This window comes from Daphnia carinata, chromosome 10 (assembly GCF_022539665.2).
Source record: "Daphnia carinata strain CSIRO-1 chromosome 10, CSIRO_AGI_Dcar_HiC_V3, whole genome shotgun sequence".
Classification (NCBI taxonomy): domain Eukaryota; kingdom Metazoa; phylum Arthropoda; class Branchiopoda; order Diplostraca; family Daphniidae; genus Daphnia; species Daphnia carinata.
Window position 1 is genome coordinate 5799747 of NC_081340.1, and position 18036 is coordinate 5817782.

Genomic DNA, 18036 nt, shown 5'->3' on the forward strand with positions numbered 1-18036 from the left:
GACCAAAAACTACCGCGACCTAACAAGGCCGGTTATCCAAAAACTAATTTTAGGAACTCATAGTCATAGGCGCTGGTTTGAGGCGACTTCTGCCAATGACGTGTTCGCTTCATTCTTTTATTTTGCACGCAGAAAAAAGGAAGGAAATAAATGAAGATACTGTGCAAATGTCCTTGCAAAGGGCGGTTCAGCATTCCAGAGATGCTATTCTCTTTCGTGACGTGTCGGTATTCAAATATCGCCGCTAACGACTGCCGGAGTTAAAAGATTAAAGAGATTTTCGTTTTGGGGTGGCATAAAGAAAACCGGCAAGGTATTACGAGGTCAGTTTTAAATACCTGAAACCCGTATAGACACTTCGTTTAATGAGAATATCACTTCTAGATTGGGATTGGTCTTCTGAGAAGAAGCTTTTCATTTCTGTATAAAATGGAAAACCCGTATGGAATAATTAAGAAAAAGTAAAAAAAAATGATAACTCTAGTTCTGATTCTCGCCAACAGGTGGCAATATATTTTAAAATGGCTTCCGGGTGTGTGCGAGACTGCGAGAATGACGTTTGGGGCCTTGGCGTCGGGGTCGCTTCAAACATCAACAGCCACACCACAATCACACAAATCAGTGCTTCCAGTTTATTATTATTTTTCGTCTTTCAATCTCAAGTGATGTTTGTGTTTCAATGTGTCTGGATTACTCTTTACTGCCGTTGACGTAGAAATACTAAGGTAACATTGATATTTCCGTGTATTGTCTAGTTAAAAACATGAAATGGACATGAACAAAAGGTTCACACAGTGTGTCTTGATTCCCGTTTATTGAAAGATGGCATTCCGGTATCGTGGTTGCTTTCCACCTGTAGAGTTACCTTGACTTTCCTTGTGGAAGGCAACTGCTTTGTATATCTTTTTACCTCTGGTTGGTTTTTACACTGTGGCACGTTAATTCCCTTTTTGTTGTCAGTTCAGGAAGTTTGAGGTAAGCAACTGGTGGAATAGCAATGGAAAAGAAAGGTTTAGTTCATAGGGGCCTAGTGAACCTCCAGTTCTCCACATGTTGCAGTATTAATTTTCCAGAGTTGTGCTGGTTAGTTCACGTTGAGCTCATGTTCTTGTCCTCGAAAGCTTCTTGATCCCTCTTTCTGAAAGGCCTAACAAGTCATGCTGCTTTTTTGTGATTTCGATGTAGCATTTCTTTCTTTTTTATTGATAAAACATTAAAAAAAGGGAAGATAGAAAATGGGGCTGTGTAGGCAGGAAAACAGCAGGTTGACACCAGCCAAGTCCACCAGCTGGGACTGTTGGCCGTGTTCACATCAAATAGCCATAGAGATAAAACAAACGAGCGCGGCCATAAACCTGTAAAACAGATAAATTATTTTTTTTTTTCTTCTGAAAAAAAAAGGGGGAAAATCCTTCCGGTCTAATAGAAGGTACAGAAACGACTCCCTCCTCTCCCAAACATAAAAAAATGTGTGCAACACGCAACACACACACACGGGTTTCATTCATTCTATTGGACAACAACAGCTTCCGGTGTCGTGCTGTCCCGTGTTGTTGTTTGCATCGATCCGACTCTTTTTTTTTTTTTCGGGCACCCGTCAACAACAGTCTCTCTCTCTTATTTTTTTTTTTCAGCTCCAAAAAACTCAGAGTCTCTGTCATTGGATCTTCTCGCGTTAGTGAGCAACACGCCGGGGGATCGTGGGAATGTTACGCACAAGTAACTCCGGCTCATCCAGCCGTATCAATGAACGTCAGTCGTCACTCCTCTTGTTGCTCCTTATGATGATGATGATGACAACATTGTTTAAGATCTCGGGTCGGGATGCCAACTGAAAATTATCCACAAAACAAAAAAACAAAGACATTTGTCTTTTGAGATTCTTTTTGATTATTGCATTTAGGTCGGAAAACATTTCACGGTAGAAAACGTTGGCCGCTCGTTCTAGGGTTTTTTTTTTTTGTTGGGCAGGGATCAAGGAATAGGAAAAAGAGAAACAGTTCCAGTGTCTTTTGTGTGTCCCTCACAGAGACAGGCCAAAGTCACACAAACACGCACACAAAAATAAAAAGGAAATTTCATTTTGTTGGCCGCAGGCGGAGCGTGACCGTTTCAATAGTCTATTCAAAAAAAAATCCTTCCCTGTTTTTTTTTTTTTTCCCTCCCCCCAAACTCGTATTACTACTACTACTACGATACACTGCGCCCGCTGTTGGTACCCCAAAATGCGTGTGTGCGTGACTGACGAACGAGCCGACATGCTCACTCATACAACTCCGTGCAAATCGCAAGCCCACTTCGCTCTGATTGTCATTTCTTTCGGGAATGCGGTGCAAACGGAAGTTGTCATGGCCGTGAGTAACCTTATAACGCCTCGGGCTTTTTAATTGTTCCCGAAAGAAGAAAAAAAAAAGGCGTGCGACATTTTTCACGAGGTCGAATTTTTTTTTTCTTTTCAGAACGAACCTTATGCGAATGTTAAAGAACCCAGAAAAAAAGGTGAAAACGAATAGAAATGCGCGTTAAAAAGATTGTGGGGATGCACGTGAAGGCTCGAGGTTTTTTTTTTTGCCTTAACGGGTCCTGGATGGAAAGGAAGAAGAGTGGGCGGAGCCTCACTTGGAACATAGACACACACACAAAAAAAAACTAGCGGCGGATGAGGTTCTTTTCCTCTCTCTCTCTCTTTTTCATTTGCCTTTTTTATTCCCTTCTCCTCTTCGTCCTCTCGGCTGTGTGTTTCACTCGGGTCTCTCTCTCTCTCTCGGCGCTCTCTCATTTCTATGTTCAGTCTGTTGTCCCTACTTGGCCCTGACGGCTGTGCGTGTGTTTTTCTCCGCGTGTCCCGGCCGCCCCTGTGTTGGCTTGTTGTGTTTGGATGCGTCCTTACTCGAGCGTTACCGTCATCCGAAGTCACGGGGCGGATGTGTTTGTGAAGAGATATACAAGAGCCAGTTTACTACACCTACACCCAGTGTACGACGCACAAGTTTTTTTTTTCTCTTCTTTTTTTTTTTTTTTTTTGATGAAACAATGGATAAAACGAGTACCAGCAGAAATTTAGAGACACTCTATCTTGATTCATCATTTTGATTTCCATTTTTTTTTTGTTTTGCTTCTCCGAAAGAAGAAGAAGTACGTTTCATTTTGAAAATGTTTTTTTTTTTTTTTTTTGCGTTTGTTGTTGTGCTGTGCGAGTGAGAGTGCTGGAAATGGTCATTCGTAAGAGAGAAAGGGACTCTCTATTTCTTTTGAAATGAAGTTTGGGAAGAACGAGTTTTGCGACACATAGTGTCAGTTTCGGGGCTAGGCAACAATAGACTCTCTCTCTGCGTGTAAGAGAGTCGACAAACGGGCTGATTGGGCATTTCCCTTCTTCCTCAATCGTCTCTTTTTATTTTCTTATTCCCATTTCTTATTATTATTTCTCTCCCCTGCGCCGATAGGGGATTGTTGCGGTTTCCTGCTTCCGCCCAGGCTTTATTTTTTTTCTTCTCTTTTTTAGGGTATCAAATAAAAAGAAAGGAATAAGATTAGTATTGCGTATGTGTGTTATCCCAGCAGCAAGTTGTAAATATCCTGTTGTCACAGGCTCGTTACCCTCTACCAGTTCCCATTCGAGTAACTGGTTATCAGCTTGTACTTGTTAAACAACGCTCTATTCCATTTTTGCATTGATTTTTGGGGAGGCGAACGAGCTGGCCGGGATTGCGGTGGTGTGTGTAGACACACTTTGCCTCTAATCGACTGGATATGCAAAAGTCATTTGGAAAGGCTGTCAAGAATTTTTTTTTTTTTTTTTGAACCTTAATAGTATTTTCATTCCAAACACAACGAACCTGCCCAAAGAGTGTAGGATCGAGTTTCTCCGCGAGCCAATTTAGTCGGCTAACATGCCGGGTCCAGTCCCCCCCCCCCCCCCCCCCCCTCTAAATTTCATTTTTGGATTAAAGATCTCCTGTATTTTATGCTACACTCCGATTTCACTTTGTCCCGTTTCTTTTTTTTTTTTCAAAATAACGTGCGTGTTGGGATTGTCAAACAGTTAAATACTAGGGGGGCGGCTAAAGAAGAAGAGGAGAATGTCGTACTGGATTTATCCGCTCTGGTTGTGTTTTCTTTCGCTTTTATTTTCATTTTATTTCTTTTTGTTCGTTTCTATTTCTGACAACTATTTCCCTTTCGTCTTTATCTTCGTACCTCTTTAAAAAAAAAAAAAAAAAAAAGCCGATCGGTATGGCTTTTGGCACGCTTTACCTCCGGCATCCTTGTATAGGCTTTGGCAAAGCTACAGGTAGTTTTGCCCTTAGGTGCAATTCTTCTTGTTTTTAAGGGGGGAATTGGAGGCACCCAAGGTCGTGTGAGCATTTGCATCATACGTAGTCGTGAATTGTCTATTTCTGCTGTAACGATTCGTACAATTAAAGCTCTGGGGGTTGTGTGTAGCTGTAGAGTTAGTGAACTCCGCAACGCGTGGTCGTGACGTGCCACGGACAAAACTCTATAATCAGATCTCCCAAGTTCAAAAAAAAAAAAAAAAGGATCGATGTCCCGACAAACATTCGAGAGAGAAAGAAAAGAGATTTTTATTGCAAACGAACGATTGTTGTTGTTCTTTTGTTTTTTGTTTTTTGAGGAAGAAAAAGGGAAGAATGTTTCTAATGGCTCGTTTGGTTATTTATGAGTATTTCTCTTGTACCGAACCGGTTGCCCTGCGGCCATACAAAACCGACAATGATGACTCTGAAAATTTTTTTTTGTTTAGTTTAGCCCCCCCCCCCCCCCCATTTTTTTTTTCTTATTCAATCAGAGTATTTTGTTGTGGCTGCTGTTCCAAAACTGGGTGGAGTTGCTCGTACGGAACTGAAGCCTCTTTTGAAAATGTGCTCAACTCGAGTCGCTCAGAGATTTATGGAAATGACCTTTTTGCCTTCCGTTAGCAAGCGGACGCTTTAATTAGAAGGTTACAAACGGGAAAAAAAAACGTTTGCTTACAATCGATAAAAAAAAAAACGGCATTTGCTGTTTAGGAAAATCATCTGGCAGCATGTTTCGTGTCACACACCCTTTAACCGAAGCGCTGGAGAAAACGAAGTGTGCTGCAGGGGTGTCTTGGAAACACAGACGTTATTGTTAAGAAGATAACATTTGGGAAGTTCGGCCCCCTTTTATTGTGGTTGTGTGGCGTGGGGGACTCTGGCATCTTTTTTTTTCCCATGACTTTTCAAAAAAGCAACACGCAGGGGCTGCTACAACTTACTACTATTCCTTACCAGTACCGGAAATGGGTGTGTGACCCGGTGTCACTGACCTGGACGCCAGAGAGGCCAACCCTCTCTTGCTCACTCCACTTCTTTTTCTTTCTAACGCCCCTCCACCAGAAGGAGAAAGCAGCGTCCCTCCAACCAATAAAATTTGAAGAAGACATCTTTAAAAAAATTTAAATGCTTTAAATTTTATATTCAATTAGCTGTTTTTTTTTTTAAATTTATTTTGATTTCCGATGTCCATGCACCGGACGGTAGAAGACAAAAGGTTCGTTGATTTTGTCCAGTTAGGAAAACGTTTGTGTTTGCTCCTGCCCAGCCTCCTTTTTTTCAATGATTATGTTTTGAGGGAGTTGCGTTATTTAAGGATTGCTTCTCGAGATCCGACCTAGTTGCGGAGGATGTTGTGAACACCGCTTGTATATATCCAAACACACAAAGATAAAAGACAGACAACAACAACAAAGAAAAAGTTTTTTTTTTTTTTTTTTTTTTTAAACCGTGCCGTGAGAATGTTGTTGAGATCTTAAAAAAGAAAAAAGGGGGTCGACCACCTATTATTACAACGCTACCTTCTCGTTTTCTCCCCCGCTTGATTTCCTTCCATTCAAACAACATAAAAAAAACAAAGAGAAGATGGAGAAACCTTACTGTCGATTGGTTATTCAATATCCGCACGCTAAATGGAGCAGCAAGGTTTCCGAACCGCAAAGAAAAAAAAAAAATGGGAAGAGAAACCCGTCTCATTTTAAATTTAAGGGGGGGGGAAGTTCTCTGTGCGGTCGAACAACTTGCTTTTGCAACGCTTTAATTATCTTAAAATGATGATGATGATGGCTCCATTGATGAACGAATTATTTGCAAGCTCATTTTCATGATTTCTGTTTGTGTGTGGCAACGTGTGGAATGAAAGTTTTTTTGTTTTTTTTTTTGCGTACGCATTTTTTTTTTTAAATTGAAATTTAAAAAAAAATTATTCTTTTATTTTTGGTTTGCAGGTTTTGTTGATTTCGAAGTTGCAGCACCGCCCACCATAGGACGCGCCTCTAGTATACAATAGTGCCGATCCCGTGAAAGAAAGGGTGGAAAAAAAAAAACAAAAAACAAAAGAGGGAGTTTGGATAGGAAGCCGGAAGAGGAATCCGGATGTCTGGGATAAGATGAGCGAATGTCATGTCGACAGTCACAGCCTCTTCCTCTTCTTGCTCGTCATCCATGGCGCCTTCACGCTCGGCAACTGCCAATTTGACGATCAATAACAAGATGGAATTCGTTTCGGCCGGCGAATCCGGCCCGCCCACTAGGATGTTTCATCCGTCCAATGCTCCCCAAACAAGTCATCATTCGCAACAGCAGCAACAACAACAACAACAACAACAACCTCAATCACCATATCGATTCGGAGCGCCCGACAGCCGGGCATCGTACAGTGAACGGCGCGTGGGCATCAATAGCGGCCGCTCAATGACCGCTCACAATCATCCGTCCGCAACGGGCTCATCATCTGCTGCTGCCGGGCTGCCGTGGCACCCGACCAACAACCACCAGGCGGGGGCCGAATCCCAAGGCCCCAAGCCCGGCCGCTCCTTCAGCTCCGGCATGGCGTCCCTCAGTCGTTCCAATGGCAGTCTGGCCGGCACCGCTAACAATTCGATTCATCCCGCCGCCAACAACGAGACGGACGCCAACGGCAACAGCAAACCGCGTTCCAGAACTCAGGTACGGCTTCACTTTATCCTATGGGCCGTTGGAATGTTTTTTCTCTTCACTTTATCAAATTCTTTTTTTTTCTTTTCGTGTGTGTACAATTTTAAATGGATCCCGCCTCCTCCTCTTCCTAATTCATTTTTTTTTTTAAATGTTCAGGAGGCGGATAGTTTTGTGTGAATCCGATAAAAATGACACGGAAAAAAAAGAGAGGGGGGGGGGGTATCTGTAGCTTTGTGTAATGTCCTACATCAAGCGTGAAAAGGTCTTCGGTGCGCAATCGAACGGTATGTACGTGTACACAGAGAGTGTGACAAGAAACGTAGGACGAAGAAGCCGGACAAGTTAAAAAAAAACGGGGGGGGGGGGAATTATTATTACAAAGGGTATGCGTCGGAATCTGGTCATTTGAGGATTTCCGGGGCACACCGGAACTTCACCCGACTGCTTTTTTTTTTTTTTTTTAAATTCTATTGTCTTTGAAATCCAAGTGAAACCTTAGCTTGTTATTTCCCGTTGTTTTTATGTGTGTGTGTGTGTGTGTGTATTTTTTTTCTAACCGGAAAAAAAAAAGAAAATGGCTGTCGGAATGACGTGAATCACGCACACACACACACACACACAAAGAAGATGAAAGAATAAATCTTGACATTCTTTGTCGGATTGCGTACATTTAAAAGAACTTAAGTGGAAAAAAAAAAAGGATTGCGGCTTTTGATTGAGGTTGGCAACGGGGAAAAAATGGCGGCTGCGCGCACATGGGAAAATTTGACAGCTTACACACACACACACACACACACTCGAAATAATTTTTAATTGCGCTGCGCAATTTCCAGCTCGGCCCAAACAATTGAAAAATAATGGCTTTCAATTTTAAACACACCTTTTCGTATTCCGTTTGATAAAAACGGGTCGGCACAACGAACTCGTAACGGATTTCTTCTTCCTCCTCCTTTCGCCATTTTCTTTTATTTTTGTTCAACTGTTTTTGTCTTGATTTAAAAAATAACATAACGGATAAAACAAAAAACATTAAAAAACAAACGTGTTTTTATCGGCCGCACAGACTCCTGGGAACTTTGGATGCGCTCTATCGGCCGCAACGGGAGGTAGCGCCACTACCTCCGCCGCTGCCCATGTGTTGGCCAGTCCGGCCAGTTCGAACGGTTCGGGAGGTGGCAAGCAGCGGACGCGCGGGGATTTTGGCGGCAGTCACGGCTCGCTGGACGCTTTGGCCAGCGGCCCTGAGCGCGAGAGCTTTTTCGCCTTACTTCGCGACTTGGGCGCGCAGAGCAGTAGTGGCAGTAGCAATGGCAACGGCAGTCTGGTGCCCAGTCGGTCCTCACCTGAGAGAGACTTGGACGATCCCGTCCACGCCAAACCGGTCGGATGCGCTCCCAGCAGGCTGGCCGAGCTCTTGAAACCCAACTTCCATTCGGCCCGAACCGCCGTCTCCAACACGCAATCAGAGCCCGCGGCGGCCGTTGTACCGTTGGCTGGCTCTTACTCGCTGGCCGTCCAGCAACAACAGTCCGTCATGCTCCGGTAAGTCAACTTTCATTTCAATGCAATCCAATTATTTATTTATTTATTTTTTGAAACTGCAAATCATTTGCGGTCAACGTCTTTTTTTTTTTTTTGCCCGTCTTTGTGCGCACGTTTATTTATTTTGGATGTGATTGAAGACGAAGTACACCAGAGCCACCGCTCGGAGCAGGGATGCAGCCACCGGTGGCTAGAAGCGCCACCTTACCGGCGGACGCGTCCAGCCCGAAACCTCGTTCCAAATTCCAGCGATTCTGGGATCGCGATCGTTCCAATAAAGAGCACAAAGCGTCCAGCATTCCGGCCACTACGGTCGCCATCGCCAGCTCGATTGTGGCCGTTCAACACGGCACCGCCACGTCCAGCAGCGCCACGTCGAGGTCCGCCTCGGAGCCGTCCATTTTCAAGCGGCTTCGCGGCGGTGGGAGCGCGTCCAGCGGAAGCGGATCTTCTTCATCGTCCAATTCCAAGGCGTTGAACGGAATCTCTGCGTCGCCCGAGCCCGACCTGGCCGCCACGCTGGAACGCGATGCCAGCGACATGGAAGCCAGGCTGGACGAGCGATTGAAGCGCAAAGCGTTCGCCCATCACGACTGCCAGAGCATGAGCGTCAATCTGGGCTACGCTGCCCGTTTGCGCGGACTGCTCGCCCAGCGCCGCAACACGACCACAGGAGCGTCAGCCGCTTCCATGGCGTCCGCTTCATCTTCGTCTTCTTCTTCCTCTTCTTCTACCTCCTCTTCGACGGCCACTTCTTCGTCCTTGAACGCCGCAACGGCCGGCTCGTCCGGCAGCTTGTCGGGCAGTGGCAAGGGCAAATTGAAGACGCAGATGAGTTACCCTCCGGCCATGGACGATCCGACGGCTGGGCCGCCTCTACCCGCGCCCGCGGACGAGGTGGACACGGGCGATGGCAAGAGCAATCAGCTGCTGCAGAGCTGCCCGTTCTTCCGCAACGAGCTGGGCGGCGAGCCCGAGTGGTGCGTCGGCGTGTCGCGATGTTCCAGCCCGCAGCTGCAGCAGCCTCAGCAGCAGCATCCGTCACCGACGCTGCTCCATCGGCCCGTCAGCACCTACGGTGTCAGCGTCCTGGAATTCCCTCCAGGCAAATCGCATTGGCGGCACGGCATTTGTCCCTACCAGAAACAACCGTCCGTGCTGGAACGCGGCGATCAAGGCGCCTTCTATTACGGCAACCATTTCTACGCCCAAGAGCACCAAAATTGGTTTGGTAAGTGTGTCGTCCCTGTTCGAATTTAATATGTTCATTTGAAATTAAAATTCTAAATTTTGGAACAATTTCTCCAGGAATGGATGAGAACCTTGGTCCGATCGCCATCAGCATCCGGCGCGAGAAGATGTCCCCTAGCGACGTGGAGTCGAACAACAGCCATCACCACAATCATCACCATCACAGCCATCACAGTCATCAGAAAGATCAGTACATTTATCGCATCATCATCCGCACCAGTGAGCTGGCCACGCTGCGCGGAACCGTCCTCGAAGAGGCCATTCCTTCGTTAAAACCGCCCGGCCCTAAAGGTCTCTCCTTGCGAGAAGTCTTGGACATGGTTTCGCCAGAAATCCACCTGCCTTGTCTCCGACTGGCCATTCCAGGACCCACAACGGAACAACAGCTCCTCAAGTTGGACCAGCAGGGACTATCCAATCACTACAAGGTTGGCATCCTCTACTGCAAAGCTGGCCAATCAACTGAAGAGGAAATGTACAATAACGAAGAAGGTGGCCAGGCGTTTGACGACTTTTTGAATCTGATCGGCCAGCGGGTCCGTCTGCGTGGCTTCGAGAAGTACAAAGCGGGTCTGGACAATAAGATGGACTCGACGGGCCTGTATTCGCTCTACTCGCAATATCAAGATCGTGAGCTCATGTTCCACGTCTCGTCGTTGTTACCGTTCACGCCAAACAATCGGCAACAGTTACTCCGCAAACGCCACATTGGTAACGACATCGTCACGATCGTGTTCCAAGAACCGGGCGCTCTGCCTTTCTCGCCCAAGAACATCCGGTCGCAATTCCAGCACGTCTTCATCATCGTACGCGTTTTGCACCCGTGCACAGACCACACCCAATACCAAGTGGCCGTCAGCCGTTCCAAGGAGGTGCCCATCTTCGGGCCGCCTATCCCTACTGGAGCAACTTTCCCCAAATCACAGGCCTTTGTTGATTTTTTGTTGGCCAAGATCATCAACGCGGAACACGCCGCTCATCGATCGCAAAAGTTTGCCACCATGGCCACCCGTACTCGTCAAGAATATCTCAAGGTGGGCCATTCTATTTTTTTTTTTTTTTTTTTTTTTTGGTTCCTTTAAAGCGATCCACTGAAATCGGCCGGCCATAGCGAGTACATCATCGCGTTCTTTTGTTAGCTATTAGATTTCACTGACGCGGTCTGATTGGGCCGTCCCTCTTTTGTGAAATCCGAGCAGAAATGGAGGCCAAGAAAAGGGGGGTGTTGTTATTAACCTTCGTCGTTGAGTGCATTTTCGGAATTCAGCCATTTCCGCTTCAATTAGTTGCAAATGTACGTTTTTTTTTCTTGTTGTAACGGAGCTTTTTTTAAACCATGCCGAACGACGTCTCCCGTTACCAGATGTTTCTACGTCACTGACTTCTTCTGATTGTTGCCTTTTAAAGGGCAAAAGTGCATGATGGAAGGTTTTGAAGAAAAGAGTCTCGTCTAATAACGGTTTTCTTCTTTTGAGACGGGGGATATTGGGGTCGTATCGTGCAATCGGATCTGGTTGATATATCATTCAAGTTTTTCAAATGTGACAATCTGTAAATTGATGTGTGTTGAAATGCAGGATTTGGCCACTAATTACGTGACGGGAAACACGCTAGATAGCGGTTCCAAGTTCCCAATCCTGACATTCAGCAGCCGAAAAAAGGAGCGTCTCAAGCCGAAATTCTTTCCAGACGCCGTCCAGTCTGGCGCCATTTGTTGGCAGGTGTCGGTCGATGATTTCAGCGGCGGTGGAGGATCGGTTCGACAAACGGACAGTTTGCTGGGCATTTCAAGCGATAGTCTTGTCCTCGTCGAAGAAAGCACCAAGGAATGTATATGGGCCGTCTCGTGTAAAGCCATTCTTGGATGGACGTCATCCACGTCGAGCATTAAACTCTATTACCATCAAGGTGCGATTATAATTAATGAATGACTGCATCAACGAGACCAATTAATTGAATTGAATAATAATTTTTGTAGGTGAATGCATTACCGTTCAGGGTAGAGATTGCGAAGCTGATGAGATTCCCGAAATTGTGGCCCGTCTTCACGCCGTCACGTCGGGCTGTGGCACGCGTGAGCTCTCGCTCAGAAGGAACGCCGTAGGGCAGCTAGGATTTCACGTTCAACCCGTAAGTTTATCATTCAATTATCGAAATGTTTCAATATTCAACACCCACCTTTTTTTTTTTTTTTTTAGGATGGACTGGTAACGGAAGTCGAGCCTCACGGGCCAGCGTGGCAGGTAAATGTGGGGACGATAAACAACAATGACATCCGTTGATTGGGGAAAAAAAAACAAACAATAAAGCGTGGGAAAAATGACTGATTTTAATGATTTAAAAAAAAAAATTATTTTCTGATGTACAGGCGAGCTTGCGTCAAGGTTTCCGGTTGGTGGAGATTTGCAAGGTGACGGTGGCAACGCTGAACCATGAGCAGATGGTGGATTTGCTGAAAACTTCAGCCGTCGTCACGGTCACGGTCCTTCCGCCGGTCGATCCAAACACGCCCCGACAAGGTTGCACGCTTCAGAGCTGTTCTTACATCGTCGGCAGCATTGATGGCGAGTACGATAACGTCGGCGTCAGTGGCGAAGGTGTGGACAACGGCAGTGCGACCGTACGCAGTTCGGGAGCCGTCCAGCAGCAGTCCGTTTCGATACACAGCCGGCGCTTACGTTACGAGCGCAGCGTCTCTCCGCCGCGTTCCAGCAGCAGTTCCGGCTACGGGACGGGCAGTAGTTCCAGATCGTTTACAGTGCAGGGAGCGGCCGCCCTGGCGGCTTCGGCCGCAGCCGCGGCCGGAACGGCCACCATGTCCGCCGTTATCCCGACCAACGCGGCGGAGGGCACGCTGAAGTCGACATCTAGCGGCCATTCGAGCGATGACCCGTGGTACGATTTTATGCCGGAAGTACTCGAGGCGGAACTGCTGAACGGGCCAGGTGGTTCCACCATATCGCCTCCTCCGCTTCCATCGAGGCAGGGCCCGCCGCCCAGCCGACTCCGTTCCGGCCACAGTTGCGACAATTTCACACCTACCGCCATTTCCGTCCACCAGCCGTCGACTCCGGCCGTGGAGAACGTGAAATCGAGCAGGAGCCAAGATCAAATTTTTCCGCACGACGGATCTTCGCCCGTTAAAAACCGGCCAGCCGGGCCCGTTTATTCCACTCCGCCGAGCAAAGTGAAACCCATATTGGAGAGTCCCAGCCTGGTGGGCCGCATGAGCAATTACGAAGACCTGCGCAGGCTGCAGCAGACGACCGCCAACACTTCCGCCGTGCCTCAGGAAACGTCCGGTGGCAGCAAAGTCCGTCCATTGAATCCGCCCGATTACCACCACGCCATGCAGAGCCGTTTGGTGGCTCTCAAATCGCCCGACCAGCAACACGGCCCCAACAATCGAAAATCGCCTTCGTCCACCTACACCTCGCGGAGCGAGGACGAACTGTCGGCCGGAAGCGCCAACAGCTTGTCGCCGCGAAGCCGCCGCAAGCACAGCAAGAACAATGGTGCCGGAAATTTGACTCCGTCCAGCGGCAGCAGCCGAAATCAGAGCCCTCGCATGTTCGTCGAGGCCAAGTTGAAGTCCAACGCCAACGGGAGCGTCTGCAGTGGGGGAAGCGGAGGCAACGGACAGAAGCGTTCCAGCACCAATCTGCAAGAAGATCTGCTCCGGCTCATCAGTCCCGATGCGGTCGATGAAGTGTCGGCCGACGATTCATCCGTCATCGTAACTCACGCTCGACCAGCCAACGCCGTCCTCTCGTCCGCCAACTCATCCGTCCAGTCAGCAGATATGGCTGACCTTCCAGACTCGGAGGAGATGGACTGGTCTCGTTTAGTGCACGCTGCTGCCCGAGCCATCCAGGGCGCCGCGACAACCATGGCTTCGGCTCAAGAAGATGTCGACGACGACTTGATGGATGATGAAGTCGAGGAACCCACGCGCGATGGCAGTGATAATCAAGATTCACTCACTTCGTGGATAGATGATGTGACGGAAAAGCTACGTCTGGAAGCCGAAGCGGCTGAAAGTCCGCCGGGCGGGTAAGACGCTCGTGATGTGCCTGTTTTTTTTGCTTTAAATAAATGTTTTTTTTTTGTTTTTTTTTAAAGAATCGGCTCGACTCTTGTGATGGATGATGTAGTGCAATTACGGATGAGTCAACTAGAACAACATGTCGGTTCGCTGGAGAACCGTTTACGCGGCGAAGAGGATAGGAGACAAGCCCTCGAGGCTGAAATCCGCCGGTTGCGGGAGGCGAATTCACGTCTCGCCGGTGAATCTCAGACGGCGGCGCAACAACTGAAACGCTTTACGGATTGGTTCTTCCAGACAATTGAACGACCGTAAAAGATTGCGGACATAGCCAATTATAATATGGCGGCCTTACTCCCACTTATCAAAGAAAGGAATTCACACTGTCGTGTTTCTTTTTTTTTTTTTGCATTCAATCCTTTTGTTCTTTTCGCCAGCATTTTTTTTTCTATTGAAAACGATCTTTTTTGTTTCCGCGATCGTCCTAATGGCCTTTCCCACCAACAACTGTCACTTATTTCCTGTCTTACTTTATTTTTAAAAAATATTTTACGGCCATACTCTTTTTTTTTTTTTTTTTTTAGAACCAAAGTGTGTTATTATCGTCTGCGAAATGTGTCTTTGTTTCATATAACTTCATCATTTACCTGGGCCGTTGTGTACAAAATGTATTTTTCTTTTTGTCCGTCTACTACATTTTGTTTTGTTTTTCTTCCTTTTTGCAATTCCAGTAAGAAGTGCGTTTGCTTTGGCTCGGAAAGAAGGCTGTGTTTGTCCTGCCCTAATGTTTCTTAACTATTATGCGTACCTCGTTTTCCGCATCAGACTCATCGAAATTTCTTGTTTTTCGTCTCGGTTTTTTTTTTTTCTTTACACGTTCGAAATTGTAATTCTCCGCCTACCACACGCCTTTTACAGAGATTTGGTATTCTTTATATAACTGCCCGACTTTTTCGAACAATCACTACACTCTGCCTTTTTATACATACAAAAAGAAAGAAAAAAAAATAACTAAGAGAAATTTGTTGTTCGTTACCTCATCGCGGGGTAATGTAAAGGATCAATAATTTTAGCAGTTTTGATGTTCTTTTTTGTTGTTTTCTATCGTCCGCGATTTATCGAATCCGTCTCCTTCAGAAACAGTATTTGAAAGAGTTGTATTTACATATGACAATACAATGGATTCTTTTTTTGCTTACAATATCTCTGAATAAAAATCTGTACAATGAGTTGGCTCACAACTGGCCACGTTCTGTTGCACACGACAGGCAGATGGTGCACTCATCCCTCAAATACCTGCATAGAGGATGATGTTGGGTTTAAAAGTGGCTTTGGTAAATAATTAGAAAACTCACGTCTGAATTGAACACTTGCTGCAGTATTCTCCAGCGCACGACATGCATAGTCTGAAGCATTTGTCGCAGAAGGTGCCTTCACAGAATTGGCACCTTTCCAGTATTCCTGAGCTGGCTGACGAGCAGGACATGCATGTGCGAGCTAAATTAGCAAAAGGAAGTGATACCGGTAGATTCCTCTGTGTTTGAGGTAAGATCTGCCCATCAGATGACAAAACGGTTTGAGAGTATTTGGGGAGACTTGCGGCTGTTAATGAGGCTGTTGAAGCTGTTGGGGGAGGCATTTCTGTGGGATTTGCTTTTGCCTTTGAGCCTTGAAAAAGAAGATTCAATGTCCTACCTGAAAACTCCACACAAAAAAAATGTGCAAACAAATGTGCATCAGAACACAAATAATTTAAAAAAAAAGTATTGTCTCACTATAGACGGCTTTCATGTTTGAAGCTGAACAAATGCCTTGATTGATTTCTCTGTTGCCTACTTGGATTTTCGACTGAGGACAGTGTGAAAGAGAGTCTCCCCAATCGAGTTCAGAAATGCTTCGTTTAGGCATGGCTTTCGAATTGGCGAGAACGAACTCTTACGAAAGTTCAAACCGCCTATGCTAATCGATTGTTGTGATGTTATGAGAAACGCCTTTAAAGGAAACTGCCAGATGGGGAGGGGATGGGACTCGCGCCATTTGTGGTAAATGGGTAGAGGAAGCCTCTTCTAAAAGGTGAAGTGCTTAGAAAACGGTAAGTATTATGTATTACGAAGTATACTTGTTTGCGTAAGTATTAGGAAGACACAGGTGTTTTATCTTATATTATTCTTTCTTTTCAAGTTGACAGGCAAACTGTGTGCATAAGAGATTAACCGTGCTATTTTCTTTTTTTTGCTCCATGGTTGCAGGTAGTTGTTGTCATTTTTTCAAACAGATGGCGTTCGAAGGTCGTCCATTCCTTTCTCGTTCAACAATTCAGGTAGACGAGACATGTGCAGCCGCTCGGCTGCCGAGGTATTTTAGTGTGTCTGTATACCAGATAAGGTGTGTACACCTTGACTGGTAGTACACAGGTGGGCTGCCAAGGAGGAAAGAGAGAGGTGCTGGGAACCAGAGGAAAACAGAAAAACATCGTACTGTTGTCAGCAAAAAGTTTTCCATTATCTGCAGTCGAGAAGAAGCCAGCAGTGTGTGTTGCCTGTTTGTGTTGCAGTCTCGTGTTTTTTCCTCGGATACTATCGACGTGGCGAATTCGAGACAGGTATAGCGAGACATTTTGTGTGTGTTGGCATCCAATTTCCCTCCTAAAAAAAGAAAGAAAAAGTTTGTGTGTGTGTGTGCGATCAATTTACATCGCTGGAGGCGGTGATGGCAAAAGGCGCGCAAGAGGTCGCTGACTTCGCCGCTGCTGCTTTTTCGCTGCTGCGTCGAGCGGTTTGTTACTTCTCCTCTTTCCGACGGCAGCCGTGTGGTCGTGCCCTGTGTGTCTCGATCGAATAAGTGGCCTCTTTTTTCCTCTTGTGTGTGCGTGGCTTTTGAACTCTGAGAGAAAAATACGAACACTAAAAAGGGCCGGAGAGAAAAACAAAAACAAGAACGCAATCTGTTGTTTGTGTGTTATTGTGTTTGATGTTGCTGCCTTGTTATTGTTGTGGATTATGCCGGAAAAACTTCGTTCTCCAGGTAAAACAAAAGTTTCCTACATTTTCTATTTCGCCACATTTGTTATTTTTCTTTTGCCTCCCATCCGGCTGTTTCGTCAGCCCCAAAAGAGTTTTCGTGCTCTTTTTTTTGCCACCAATGTGTTGCATTTTTGTGTGATGGTGTGTGTGTGTGTGTGTGTGCCCCGCCATTTTTTTCCCACTGTCACTAGAGTGGGCTCTTTAAGGCCCGCTCACACTTATGCGCCATTTGGCGGCACTTTATAGGTCATCCCTCAATGCCATTTCTATTATTTCTTTTTAATTCGTGATGGTCCAATGATGATGGAACGTCAACGTCAACCGGTTTTTTTTTTTTTTAAGACGTAGCTTATAATCTTACAACCATATACAGTCAGAATGTTTGTTGTTCATCTTTGACGACGACTTGAAAGACGCTGAAAAGGTTTTGTTTTCAAAAAATTTTCGTTTTTGCCATGGCGTAGACACCATTTCTATTTTCTTTCGTGGGAAACGATGACGCAGGCCACAGACATTTGACTTTGGAAGGCAGGAAAAGACAGTGTCCGGAGCTCAGGTTGTTTGATGGTTTTTCTTCTTCTTAGTATTTGGTTGATGATGATGGGGAGGAGTGGAGCATTGACGTCACCAAACAAACAAACACAGACATATGTATCCGTCTGGTTGTTCTCCCAATTTTTTTTTTTTTTTTTTTTTTTTTTTTTTTTTTTGGCGACGAAAGCCGCAACATTTTTGGGGGGTTCGTTTGCATATTTTTCAAAGAGCCAAATGAAAGACGACCACCACACGCACACATGTTTTTCAATCAAGAATATATTTTTTTGGTGTAAATATTTCCTCTTGATCCCGGAGGATAGAAACTTGTTTGAATCAACGGGCAAACACCGAGGGGGGTGTGCCTTTCGGTGCCGGAGATGATGGAAAAAAAAAAAAAAAAAAAAAAAAAAAAGAGTCAAAGGGAAAGAAAAAAGAAAATGCTCTTTTATGGAGGGCAATCAAGTAGCTAGCTTTTGTCTTTTTTTTTTTTTTTTTTTTTCTCCAAAAGACATTGAGTAATGAGTTTCTCCGTGAGTGTTTGGTCTTGGTATAAGACACTCTTTTTGTGTGTGTGTGTGTGTTGCATCCTTTATACACGTCATGGCTCCGGTTGTCTGGGGCGACGTGACCCATTGATCCCTCACGTTTATTTCCATCGTAA

At 45.8% G+C, this 18036-nt stretch overlaps 3 protein-coding genes and 1 long non-coding RNA gene across 5 annotated transcripts in view; 1 reads left to right on the forward strand and 3 right to left on the reverse strand.

Moving 5' to 3' along the window:
- LOC132088390 (uncharacterized) overlaps window positions 1–18036 on the reverse strand; it is a 65154-nt gene that overhangs the window by 9641 nt on the left and 37477 nt on the right. The window lies entirely within an intron of this gene.
- The window catches only part of LOC130696484 (2-oxoisovalerate dehydrogenase subunit alpha, mitochondrial-like), a 55797-nt gene that overhangs the window by 4449 nt on the left and 33312 nt on the right, over window positions 1–18036 (reverse strand). The window lies entirely within an intron of this gene.
- On the forward strand, window positions 532–15016 carry LOC130701266 (signal-induced proliferation-associated 1-like protein 1). 2 transcript variants are annotated; one of them, XM_057523224.2, is made up of 10 exons: window positions 532–725; window positions 6266–6986; window positions 8041–8519; window positions 8660–9750; window positions 9828–10804; window positions 11348–11678; window positions 11749–11900; window positions 11969–12013; window positions 12139–13823; window positions 13893–15016. In XM_057523224.2, exons 2-10 carry the CDS (start codon window positions 6441–6443, stop codon window positions 14128–14130), a joined length of 5544 nt encoding a protein of 1847 aa, XP_057379207.1. In that variant the 5' UTR covers window positions 532–725; window positions 6266–6440; the 3' UTR covers window positions 14131–15016. The 2 variants fall into 2 exon arrangements, with proteins under 2 accessions (XP_057379207.1, XP_057379209.1); XM_057523226.2 differs by lacking the exon at window positions 532–725 and adding an exon at window positions 2804–2976.
- On the reverse strand, window positions 14959–15908 carry LOC130701273 (apoptosis regulatory protein Siva-like). Its single transcript, XM_057523233.2, has 3 exons — window positions 15591–15908; window positions 15171–15510; window positions 14959–15111 (listed from the first exon to the last, which is right to left on the reverse strand). The coding sequence occupies exons 1-3, from the start codon at window positions 15721–15723 to the stop codon at window positions 15051–15053; spliced, it is 534 nt and encodes a 177-aa protein (XP_057379216.1). The 5' UTR covers window positions 15724–15908; the 3' UTR covers window positions 14959–15050.

Coding starts and splice junctions, on each gene's coding strand:
- LOC130701273 (XM_057523233.2), bottom strand. CDS start 15,723: ATGCCTAAACGAAGCATTTCTGAACTCGATTGGGGAGACTCTCTTTCA. Junction 15,511..15,590: donor AAACATGAAAGCCGTCTATA/GTGAGACAATAC, acceptor TGGAGTTTTCAG/GTAGGACATTGAATCTTCTT. Junction 15,112..15,170: donor AGCAAGTGTTCAATTCAGAC/GTGAGTTTTCTA, acceptor TCCTCTATGCAG/GTATTTGAGGGATGAGTGCA.
- LOC130701266 (XM_057523224.2), top strand. CDS start 6,441: ATGTCGACAGTCACAGCCTCTTCCTCTTCTTGCTCGTCATCCATGGCG. Junction 6,987..8,040: donor AACCGCGTTCCAGAACTCAG/GTACGGCTTCAC, acceptor TCGGCCGCACAG/ACTCCTGGGAACTTTGGATG. Junction 11,901..11,968: donor TAGGATTTCACGTTCAACCC/GTAAGTTTATCA, acceptor TTTTTTTTTTAG/GATGGACTGGTAACGGAAGT.